This window comes from Mesoplodon mirus (assembly GCF_964341445.2).
Source record: "Mesoplodon mirus genome assembly, chromosome: 2".
Classification (NCBI taxonomy): Eukaryota; Metazoa; Chordata; class Mammalia; order Artiodactyla; family Ziphiidae; genus Mesoplodon; species Mesoplodon mirus.
The window spans coordinates 16821252-16834076 of NC_138977.1; the positions used below are offsets into that span (position 1 = coordinate 16821252).

At 33.3% G+C, this 12825-nt stretch overlaps 1 protein-coding gene across 4 annotated transcripts in view; it reads left to right on the forward strand.

The window, feature by feature from the left end:
* The window catches only part of DNAJB14 (DnaJ heat shock protein family (Hsp40) member B14), a 34508-nt gene that overhangs the window by 13651 nt on the left and 8032 nt on the right, over positions 1-12825 (forward strand). Inside the window, exons 2-4 of one of the 4 annotated variants that reach the window (XM_082637972.1) lie at positions 2505-2676; positions 9015-9160; positions 11586-11771. In XM_082637972.1, the coding sequence (XP_082494098.1) occupies positions 2505-2676; positions 9015-9160; positions 11586-11771 (504 nt within the window). Of the gene's footprint in view, positions 1-2504; positions 2677-3753; positions 4836-9014; positions 9161-11585; positions 11772-12825 lie in introns of those variants that run through there. The other 3 variants (XM_082637973.1, XM_082637974.1, XM_082637975.1) reach the window with 3 other exon arrangements.

The following is a 12825-nucleotide window of genomic DNA, read 5'->3' on the forward strand; positions in this document are numbered from 1 at the left end:
ATTAAAGTATACCATTCAGTGGGTTCACGGAGTTGTGCAACCATTACAGCAATTAATTTTAGAACATTTTCTTCATCACAGAAAGAAACCTCATACTCACTACCAATGACTCCTCATTTCTCCCCAATTCTATCCTTCCCTCCCCAGTAACCCTTGGCAACAACTGATCTTTCTGTCTCTGTAGATTGCCTATTCTGTACATTTCATATAAATGGAATCATACAATATGTGGTCTTTTGTGACTGGCTTTTTTCACTTAGCATGTTTTCAAGGTTCATCCATGTTGTAGGATATATCAATACTTCATTTTAAAAAATTTTTTAAATTTCAGTTGTTTCAACTTTTTCCTATTATGAGCAATACTCTTATGAACATTTGTGAACCAGTTTTTGTATACATGTATGTTTTCATTTCTCTTGGGTATACACCCAGGGATAGAATTGTTGGGTCAAATAGTAACTATATGTTTAATCTTTTAAAGAACTACCAGATGATTTTTCAAAGTGGACATATCATTTTACATTACCACCAGCAATGTATAAGCGTTCCCATTTTTCCATATCCTTGCCAACACTTGTTATTGTCCATCTTGTTGATGATAGTCATCCTAGTGGATGTAAAGTGGTATCTCATTGTAGTTTTAATTTTCATTTGCCTAGTGGCTATTGTTGTGCAACATTTCATGTACTTATTAATCAGTTGTACATCTATTTTGGAGAATGTCTATTCAGATCCTGTACCCATTTTTAATTGAGTTTTTGGTCCTTTTATTACTGAATTGTAAGAATCCTTTATATATTCTAGATATATGTCTCTTTCAGATATATGATTTTGTAAATATTTTTTCACATTCTGTGGATTGTCTTTTTACTTTATTGATGATATTCTTTGAGGGGCAAAAGTTTTCAATTTTGATAAGGTCCAGTTTCTCTGTTTTTTCTTTTGCCACTTAATTTGTCAAATCTAAGAATTTTGGACTAAATCAAAGTCACAAAGATTTACTCCTATAGTTTCTTCTAAGAGTTTTATAGTTTTAGATCTTACATATAGGTGTGTGATCTATTTTGAGCTAATTTTTGTGTATGGTGTGAAGAAGGGGTCCAGATTCATTGTTTTTCATATAGCTCTCCAGTTGTGCCAGCACCATTTGATGACCCACAAAATCTGATATGTAGTATGTTCATTTTTCTTCAATTCTATTTTCTTGTTTATATTATGATTGTTTCTCTGATACATGAGTTTTTCTAGACTCTTCTCCTTTCCAACCCATTTGTGATCTAGTTACATTTTTGTAATTGATTTCTCACTTAAATGCATTTTTCTCAGAGATTGTAGTATATTATAATACTAATTATTTGAGATTTGAAGAGGATAATATTATGGTCTAGTTATAATGTAGTCAATTTTCATTCCTTGTGTGCCTGTAAAGAATGAATATTCACATTTGTTGGATATAATTACTTTATGTTTCTTAGATCAAACTTGATAAATTAGAAGTTTATGTCATTTGTATCCTTAGTGATTATTTAATTGACCCAGTGTCAGTTGTGGATTAAAAATGTGTTAAAATCTTTTACTGTCAAGGTGGGTTTCTCTGTTTTTTCCTTTTAGTTCTGCTGATTTTTTTTTCAATGTTTAGTTTTAACTCATTACGGGAAGTTTCAAGCATACTCAAAAGGAGAGAGAATAGTTTAATCAATCCCTACCACCCTCCCATTTTTAATCATTATGAATATACATGGCTATTCTTATTTCATATATTCTCTCTACCCCTCTTCTGTGCCTCTCCAGTATTTTATAGGAGATCCCAGACATATACTGTTGCTTTATAGACTCAGTTTAGATTTACTCACACATTACCACAGTGTTTGCTCCACAGTATTTGGACCTCATCATGACCATTCCCTTTTACATCTCAGCCTGTCTGCAAGCATTTTCCTTTTGTTCAAAATATGTATTTTAAGTATCTTCTAGTGAAATCTTAGTGGTAAATTTTCTCAGTTTTTGTTTGTTTGAAAATGTTTTTATTTTATTCTTATCTAATTTTCAGAAAATTAGTACAGAACTCAAGTTGACAGTTATTCTCCCTAAGTATTTTGAAGATATTACTCACTTAGCTGCCATTGTTGCTGCTGAGAAATAAATAGGAAATCTAATTTCTGTTTCTTTTTAGGTAATCTCATTGGCTACTTTAAGGACTATCTTTTTCTTTGGTATTCTGCAGTTTCACCATGATGTGACAAATAAAAGTATGTCATAAGTTATTGGATGATAGTAATTTTGAGTTACTAACATTAAACTTCTTAATATTCTACTTCTAAATGGTGATCAGTAGTCTGTCAACAGCTAAGTACATAAGAGAATGCTTGCTATTTATTTTAAAAGACCCTATGGTGTATCTTTCTGAAGTACACAATTTGTCAGCTTTATAACTTTTTTCTCAAGACCATGTGTATGTACCTTGATGTAAACAGAGATAGTATGCTTTCTGTATCTTTCCACAGCGCTATTGGAAATAATTATGAAAAATGGGAGCACTGCTGGAAATAGCCCTCACTGCCGAAAACCGTCAGGTAGTGGTGATCAAAGCAAGCCTAACTGCACAAAGGACAGCTCCTCTGGTAGTGGTGAAAGTGGAAAAGGCTACACCAAAGACCAAGTAGATGGAGTTCTCAGGTAGGAATAAATAACTTATATGTCAATTATAACTGATACTAATATAAGTTTAATGTCGTAACACCTAAAAAATGGGTTTGGGTTATAATTCAGTAGAAGAACAGACATTGAGGAATTGAACTCTGGGTGTTTTATGCTTTATATTCTTTATAAAATCAGTCTGTAAATTACCAACTCTATGGAAGTTTCCATCTTTTAAAGTAACTATAAGCCACAAAGCTACTTACAGAAAGAAATTTTTTGAGGCAAATTGTTTCAATTTTTGACACAGTACAGTGTTTAGATAACAATATAGAAAGAGGATAAAGAATTGTTTTGTCATATATATATATATATATATATATATATATATATATGAAAACAGGAGAATTTCATATGAGAAGGAAATTGAGGGCAAATTGCAACAGCATTTTCAATTTCCTACTTATATTAATGAAGGATAGTTTTTTTTGTATTTATATTCTTTCTTTAAGTCTATCTTTATACATATGCAAACACTATAACGTCCTCTCCTTTTAATATTTTTCTTACTCTGATCATTCTGTCTCAGTGTTTTGGTTTTACTTCATGATACACTTCTACTTAAAGCAGAAGAATTAGGTAGAATTGGAAAATTATGAGCTGGGTTTTGGAGATTGACTTTATTAATTTTATAATTAAGAAAAGATTTTCTGGAAAGAAACTGAACTTCTGAGTATGAAACACTAGAGAAAATACTGTTATGGTTTCCTGCTATAGCTTAAGGAAACTATTGATATTGTACTGAAATTGCTGTCTAAGGAAACTAAAGTATAAGGATGAAGGACTCTGAACAGTGATTAATCAGATAATTCAACATAGAAAGTGAATAGTACAGTGAACTAGCTTAAGTGAAAAGTAGGTAAAGCTAGTTTTCTTTCTCTTTTACCCTTTCTTATCTATTTCTCTTTTAATCTTATTTTCTTTCTTTTTTCACCCTTTTTTTCCCCATTCTTATTTTTAGTTAATTCTTTTTTACTCACCATAATTTGGAATTGAAGTTATTTTTAAATCAAGTATCAATGTATTTATATTTTGCTTTTCTTCATATATATTCAGATGCTGAAGCTTGAATGTAACATTTTATCTGTGTGACCATAATAAGAAACAAAGACTCCATAATCATGGTAAAGGGTATTTGGTTAGCCTGAATGGTAGTGAAGTACTTTGAGAATTATAAATAATCTTGCTAATGACTTTTATAACTGTAGTATTATATCAGAGGCGGCTGAAGAAGTGAGATAAGTGAATAAGTGAGAGACTTGCTTTTTAATTTCTTTAAGAAAAACCTTTAATTAAACAGTGTGCTGAATTGTGTTTCAGGAAACGACATCTCTCCAAGAACAAATTTTATTTTCTTGTAGAAATTACTTTTTACTGGGAGAACTTGTTCTCAGTAAAAGACCTAAATAGAGTGAATTATGTGAAAGATGAAAGATGATTGTGGGTGCAGATCCCCTTTGTATATGGCCAGAATTGGACAGATGGAAATAAAATGTTGAGGGAGTTCCTGTCTTTTGGGTCTGTGTTCTCTATGAAATTGGAGATGAAGTTATCCTCTGAGAGTTAGAAGAAAAGAGATGAGATTGAAAGCTTGAGAAGAGTGGTAAAGGTATAGAGTATTTGCAGAGGGGAAAGGCAGATGGAATGGGGGGATTGCCAGCTAGCACTGTGGACCCAGCCAAGTTTGAGACTGAATTTTTATGGAGTACAAGTATTAGCTTAGTAGTATACCTGTATTAGAGATTGTTTCTCTTATCAATAATTTTAGCATACCTTTTTTAAATTAAATAAATGAAGTTTTGTCCTTTGGGGATAAATATGATCAGAACATTCTTTAATAGAACCCCTAAGTTATTCAAAGTATTTCACTTGGTACCTTATACTGTATAAGAGTTGCTTAGCTAATCATGTAACACTCGTTATATTAGCCTTTATAAGTGTCGCTTTAGTGAGGTAACAGATCACCAGCAAACACTTACATGCTGTATGTTTTTGGTTTTGTTCTACCTATACGCAGGGGATTTTTCTGAAGAAAGCCATGTTATCTTGTTGGTTAGCATGATTATGCAAACAAGTTGCTCAGTGACAATTTGGCTCAATGGGAGAAGCCATGCAATAATACTGCATCCATTGCATAAGTAAGAGCTAGCTTACAGTAAGACTGAAGAAAAAGTGTGTAACTTTGTAAAAACTCATATTCTGTGAAACTAAGCACTGTTTGTTGTCTTTGCATTGAAATATATTGAAAAATTACAGAGCAAAAGGTGTCCTGGATCTAATTTAAAGAAACTTTTAATATCTCATAGAAAAAAAGCCCATCTTTTATTTTAAAAATTTACAAGATCAGTGAGAAATCATTAACTGGCCATCATTATATTTATCAATTAGGAACACTTCTGTATAACTGTTAAAATTATTTGAATTATGGGGATTTCATTAGGATTGGATTTAAGCTGTAGTTCTTTAAATGAAAACAAAATAAACCATTTTGCTAAATTTATAAAATAAATAATCCTTTGTCTCAGGAGTAAAGAATTATTTTCCTAAACACCAATTAAATTTGAAGTTTATTTAAAAATCATCTATAATATATGAAAAAAAGAATAGAAAGAGACCCCCTCCTTCCACGGCCAGAATGCTTTCTCACACAAAGGAAGACATAAAAGTTGAGCCATGCATACATCTCCCCTGTTGAGCTCCCAGACATATCTTTCTGGCCTTTTTGCACAATATTTTCTTCCAGGGCAGGTAATAGATTACCTCTTTTTTCTTTTCTTTTTTCTTTCTTCCTTTCTTCCTTTCTTCCTTCCTTCCTTCTTTTTTTATTCTTTGGTGAGGATGGTGAAGAAGGTTTGAATCTTTCAGTAAGGAGCGAACTATAAAAAAATGTGACAAATGCAGTTAGTTGGTGAAAAGGAGTATAATGAACAATATATAGAATAAAATTAATTTGTGAATGGTAATTTCTCATGTAGGTGTGAAAAATTAAGTAAATGAGTATATTTGTAGCGTTACTTGAGATACGTAGTCTACAGCTTGTCCATTGGTGATGTTGACTTTATACCTCTCTGCTAGCTTCTCAAAGAATTTCTTCTCTAATATATGATGAAAAATTCAGGGCAAGCAAGCTATGGTAGAGCTAGATACAGCTAAGAGTTAGTGAAATAATTGTTTTTCCTACCTTTTTTCTCTTTGTGACAGTACTTAGCTTTATGACCCATCTCTAGAAGACTGTGAATTCCAACCTAATTTCCCTATACTATCCAGCAGCCCTTTCCTAGACTGCCTTTTTCTATTGCCTAGCCTTTTGTGCTCAGGAAATAATCAACAAAATAATTGTATAGGATTAATCTGGTACATAAGGAAACATCTTACGCATTCAAAGCAAGTAGTAATGACTTTAGGATTGTTCAGTGTTTTGTTTACCACTGCCTTTTGTCTTTTGTGTTCAGATAGTGTCTGTCGTATTTTTAGCTCTGGTCCTTGTCCCACAGTCTTCTATTCCAAATTGATTTTTTGGTGCCAACTATATTTTTCTTACAGCACTTACTATCTTTGGTCCAAAAATGACTTTTAGATCTTCACCATTTCTGCCCTCAAATTGTACTAGCCATCCATCCATTCAACACATATGGTGAACAAGACACAGTCCCTGCCTTCAAGGGGCCTAATAGTCTGGAAAAGTAGTCAAACATGTAAACTGATAGCTGTGGTACCTTTAAGATAATTGCTGGGATAGGGCTAAGTTCAGAGAGCTTTGGGAGAATATAAGAGGCTCACCAAACTTAGTCTTGAGGAATCTGAGTTCTTGAGAAAAGGAAGAGCTCAGCTGAGGTCTGAAGACGTAGAAACTAACTAAACAAGAAGAGAGGCAGAGAAGGCATGTTTGGGGCACCAAAACCAACAGAGAATGTGTTTAAACACTGATTAGAAGAGCAAATAGAAGGAAGTGGATGGTTGGTCTGGAGTCTGAATGGGCTCTTTTTCTTCTTTATTCTGATTCTGAGACAGCAGGATTTTCAAGTCAGACAAACTGAGGATTGAATCTTCACTTGTGAGGCCTTTCCTAATCGCCCTGTTTAAAATAGCAGGCCTCTCTTTCCATTCACTCTTTCCCTTTGCCACTTCATTTTTCTCGAAATATATATCACCATGTGATGTCATATGATGTACTTCGTATTTTACTTCTATATTTGTTAATTGCTTGTCTCTCTCCCAATTGTAAATTTAATGTGAGGAGGGATTTTTGGACTGCTTTATTTACCACTATAGTGTCTGAAACAGCATCTAACAGAAAGTGGATATTCAGTAAATTTTTGTTGAAGAAATAAATTTTGGTTTCCATCTGTTACTTGGTTATATGACTTTTGGCAATTTACATAACCACTCGAAGCCTTGATTTCCTCATTGGTTAAATAGGAATAATATCTACCTAATGAGGAGTAAATGAGATAATTTGTGTAAAATAATCAGCATAATAAGATTCTACAATTCTTTACGTGAAATTTTTGTGGATCAGATGTAGTTTGGAACTCGAGATCTTCATATTCTCGAAAAGTAATAAGGAGCATATGTTATAGATTACATAATGTCTTAGCAGGGTCTGGTAAGCAGTCCTAACCTAATAGTGCCATTTCTGCAGCAAAAGGTACAAATATCACACTTGAATGTGATAAATGAAGACTCTGTAGCAGCTTCACATCAGTTCAGTTTTGCCTTTGAAATTTTGCCTCTGAAAGTTTCCAGGTCAGGTTTTTGCAGTCAAGTTAGTTATAGAGTACCTTCCATTTTTCAGAACTTTATGGATGTTGGAACATGGATATGGGGCTGTGGATGTGTGCCTGACACACAGTAGGTGTTCTCTACATGTCGTTCTTCCCTGTTTTTCTATCACATAGTTTCTTAACATATCTAGGAGAATGAGTCTCTACAAAGGCAGTGATCGTTCTCTGTTTTGTTCTCTAATAGATCTCAAGTGCCCGGGGACGTAGTTCGTGCTCAATAAATATTATTGACTAAATAAAGGAAATGTCATGTTTATGAAATAAAATTGACTTGTGTTCGTATTTATTCAGTATCTAAAGTAGAAAAATCTAATTTTAATTATTATTACTCTGAAGAAGACTGCCTAACAGATTTTTGTTGTGATTATTAAAAAATTCTATGATATTTTCAGTGTGTTCTTTTTTTCCCCTTGTTCATGTAACAAATGATGAATGCTTTCATTATGAAAGGAGAGCTAAGGTTCATTTATTCCATAAATATTTACTGAGAACCCATCATGTACCAAGCACTGTGATGGCTAACAGGTTTAGTAGCGAAATAAGATCAATCTTGTCTCTTTTCTCTGAAAATTTCAAGTCAGCCTTTGCAGTTCTTTAGCTGTCAGGGAACAATTGTGCCTCAGATCCTTTTACTTCTTACTACTTCTGTCATCAGGGCGCTCATACATGGAACACATTTAAAGTTATATAGTACTCAACAAAAAATATTTAAAATGTAGCTGTATTTTAGTGAAGGAAAATTTTTAGGTCATGGGACAATGTTAGCATACAAAAGGATTAGTATTCTCTGCTCCATTCAGATTATTTCTTTTCCTAACATGCTTCAAAGACTCTGGGCTTAAATGTTGCATATTTAGGGTTATAAACATGTAAGTAATCTTTAAGAGTATGTTCATCATAATGAAAATCAGATGTAACAAATATTTTTGAGTCCATGATGTATTTTATTATGAGATTTTATCTTTCATAGAGAGTGACACAAATGAATTCTCTTTAGCATTGCCTAGCTGAATTAACTTGCCTTGACATTGAAGCCATAGGGTACTGTAATTGTCTACATGCACTAAACTGTTGCTTTGATATTTGGTTAGGTTACATTATGCAACAATAAAACTCTTGGAATGCAATGCACATTAATCTTTAGCTGTGACATACTTGCAAGGAGTTTTGGAATTTATTTATGCACTTAAGAGTACTATAAAATTGTTCTCACTCATTTTAGTTACAGTGTGTGCTCTGCACTTCATCCACATTTGTTATGAGCTTTGCTTTACTTCTCTGTAGTTGTGATAAATTGCACCAAGGACATTCTTATGGTCAATTCTTCTTAGATTGGGAGAGGTTGGAAAAATGGTCTGTGATTGAAAAAGAGAATGGAGCAATAACCCTTAACGGATAAACTATAACTTGATGTCGAGAAAACAGTCCACAGACAGCTCTTTATACTATTCTAATAAATAAAAAAAATAGAGGTATTACTCGAAGCTCTTCCTTGAAGTTTACTTACAATGTAACACATTCTCTTGTTCACAGCATAAACAAATGTAAAAATTACTATGAAGTACTTGGAGTTACCAAAGATGCTGGTGATGAAGATTTGAAAAAAGCTTATAGAAAGCTTGCTTTGAAGTTTCATCCAGACAAAAACCATGCACCTGGAGCAACAGATGCTTTTAAAAGTAAAGTAAACCTTTTAAAGCAATTTTCTAAGCCCTTTTCAGAGTCCACTTTACAGTGTTTTAGAATATTAAATTCTGCCTTTAGACGGGTGCATATAGAGGCCAGCATAAGCAAGCCTCCTCAAAATCCTTTAAAACTTCACTATTAACTTGTTATACCAAGAGCCAAACATATGCTGTTTGGCTTCACAAAAGCAACATGTCAGTTTTGGCAAAGTTCTAAGTAACTTTTCTAGATACCCGTGCACGCCTTCTAGTTTACTACACACAAGTAGTGTGATGATTATGCATGAGTTTCTAGCATGTTACCAGCTGGTTCTAAAATAACTAAAAGCAATATATTTTTTATGAGTTTTTAAGATATTAGAGACTGTCTAGAATTGGGAAATTACTTGGAATCACTATTTGTCCAGTATTCTTCCATTTCTGTTAACTCTGGCCAATTTTTGCATTTTTCATATGTAGTTCTAACTACTGTGATTTTTTTTTTTCAAGAATGTTTCTTTTCTCTTGGCTAATATTTTCTTTATTTTCTTTCTTATTATTTCAGTCTTTTTGCCAATTTAGTAAATAAGTGTGAGACAACTGATTTTATAATTTATGTTTATTACAATTTATTCATAATAGTTAACTTCTGATTCATAGGAAAATGCTTAAATTTGCGATTATTTGTTCTTGTGAATTTGGCATTCATAAAGCCAATGTATGATGTTTACAGTGAAATGCTGGGGTCTTGGAATAACAGGAAGGAGATAATCATTTAAAATTTTCCTAAAAGATAGATGACTCAATTGTCATTCATAAAAGTACTGTTAAAATTGTTTGCAAAACAGTTTCATTTTTTAAAAGAAGTTGGCAAGTAAAATACATTTGGGGATTATTAATATTTTCCAGTAAAAGCAGCTGCCAAAGTGGTGCTGGTGAAAGTAGACTATCTCTGTGACAGTGAGAGCCTTCTCTGTCTCTTTAGATTAAAAGTGGTGTGTTGAAAGCATAGGAAAATCTGCTTTACTCAAAAACACTAACTTTAGCACATATTCCTCCCCAGAGCTAAAAACCTTTTTTCACTTTCTGAATTAAAATCATTTAATTAAAAATTTTTTGTGTTTTTAAGATGTCTAAACACATTTGGCAGTGAGTTATTTGCATGTTTGTGATCTGTTAGATGATTTCAGTATTAATTCTTCAATAATGTTAAGGACATTTAACTGCTGCTTTCTCCCATTTCTGTATTGAAGTCATGTTAGCATTATTGGTCTTAGAATAACAGTAAGTGAACCTACCAATATTTTTACAGCCTGTGTTGTGTTTTGAAGAGGTGAGCAACATATATGTCACCCCACACAAACACTTAGAGGAGTTTAACAAAGGTGATTGTTCTTTGGTGTGGTACATTTCAGAGTCTAATGCTACACTTTGCAAAACTAGAAACGTAATATTTATCAACATGCTTGGTGGTGATTCATCTCTAGAGGAAAGGTGCACATTATTCAATACATAGGAGGTTATTTGTAAATCAGAATGCCAATTTATTAACTCCAAAGAGGATCATAATAGGGCGGTGGTTGATGAACCCATATTTCATTGAGTGGAAACTACATAGAAAACCAAGATTGTTGGGACTTCCCTGGCAGTCCAGTGGTTAAGGCTCCATGCTTCCACTGCAGGGGGCCCAGGTTCGATCCCTGGTCTGTGAATTCCACATGCCGCGTGGCATGGCTAAAAAAATAAAGAAAAGAAAACCCAGATTGTAAGCCAGAGATGCTTGGTGAGCAAAGGTAGTTAATTAGAAAATATTGCTGCTAGTGTGTCAGCACGCAGAAATGGCAGGTTTCATTCATTCAACACATAGGACCTTTTCATTACCTTCTGAATCGTCTTATTTTATTTTTAACCATTTGATCTAAATTTACGTGTTTGGGATACCAAGCTGTTTATTCTAAGTAAAGACTATAGTTTTTTGTTTATATGAGAGGTAAGTATAGATTTATTGCTCTGTAATTGCCAAAATACTTTTTACAGAAGATGGAAACCACTTGTTTTTTATATCTTTCAAGAATAGAAAAAGAGGAGATAATTGGTTAAGGAATTAAATTAGATAGAAGAGATATTTTCATTTGTGTGTTTTGTAAAACTTTAAAAATAAAAGTTTTCTATCAAAGAGAGTAGACTAGGGGCTTCCCTGGTGGTGCAGTGGTTGAGAGTCCGCCTGTCGATGCAGGGGACGCGGGTTCGTGCCCCGGTCCGGGAAGATCCCACATGCCACGGAGCAGCTGGGCCTGTGAGCCATGGCCGCTGAGCCTGCACGTCCGGAGCCTGTGCTCCGCAGCGGGAGAGGCCACAGCAGTGAGAGGCCCACGTACCACAAAAAACCCAAAAAAACCAAACAACTTTGCTTATCAACTTTTGCTCATTACTTTTTCAGAGATTGGAAACGCTTATGCGGTTTTAAGCAATCCAGAAAAACGAAAGCAGTATGACCTCACAGGCAATGAAGAACAAGCATGTAATCAGCAGAACAATGGTAGATTTAATTTCCATAGAGGTTGTGAAGCTGATATAACTCCAGAAGACTTGTTTAACATATTCTTTGGTGGTGGATTTCCTTCAGGTATTTTAATGTTAGTTATAAATATTTGTACTTTATGAAGCTAGAGATCGTCACCTCCGGTTAGGCTATTTAGAGATTTATGTACCTTCTCCCTGACATTTTCTTATAGTATTATGATCCTGTGATGGTTTTTCATGAAGACAGAAGAAAATTGTTAGACTTATTACCTTTATTGTAAGTCTGTCTTTTTCCTAGAACATACTTTATTTTTAAAAAGATGTTGTGTATTTTACATAGAGCTGAAGAAAGGATCTGTAAGTAGGAAATCCAGTGGCAATGCATTAATTAAGTGCCAATACAATTGTAGGAAGTAACCTGTACCTTGAAGGACTATTTGACATTGGTTCTTTGAAGATCTTTGTAGATTTCATTAATAATATTGTAGATTGTTAATATGGGTGTATGTGGAGGTACTGTCCATTGAAATGTCTGAATCATAAGTTACATATAAAGTAAGTGGGTTTTAAAAAATTACATTAAGATAGAAATAATTTCTTGAACTAGGCTATCAAAGTAAAATACTGTAGAAGTACTACTAAATGAATAGATTTTTAGTACCAGCATAAGTAGTACTGTGTTTTACTTACATTTACTGTAAGTTGCTTGTGTGGAAATTAATTTTCTTTAAGAGTAGCTCCTCTAAGATGTTTAAAATTATAGCTCCAGTCTTGTTTACAGCAGTAACGAAAGGTGCTAAGTTAAACATCCCATTCAAAATTAGGATAGTCCTTATGAATGTAGCAATATAATTTGGCCTGGTAGTCCTGTCTGAATATTATTGAGAAAGATTGTGATCATTGATAAGGCATTTTGTAAAGCATCCTTGAAAGAAAGAGGATGTGTAAATACAAATTAATGACTGAAAATATAACTTGCATTTTGATGTACTAGGATACATAATTACCTCTCACAAAAAAATTATTCAGACTAATAATTTTGACTAAAAATATGCTGGGAACAATTAGAAATCTTTCAGACAATAGTGAATTTTTCTGATAGTTGATTTTCAGTTCTTTTGCTTGTTATAACATAGTTTACTTTATCAGTGATAGCC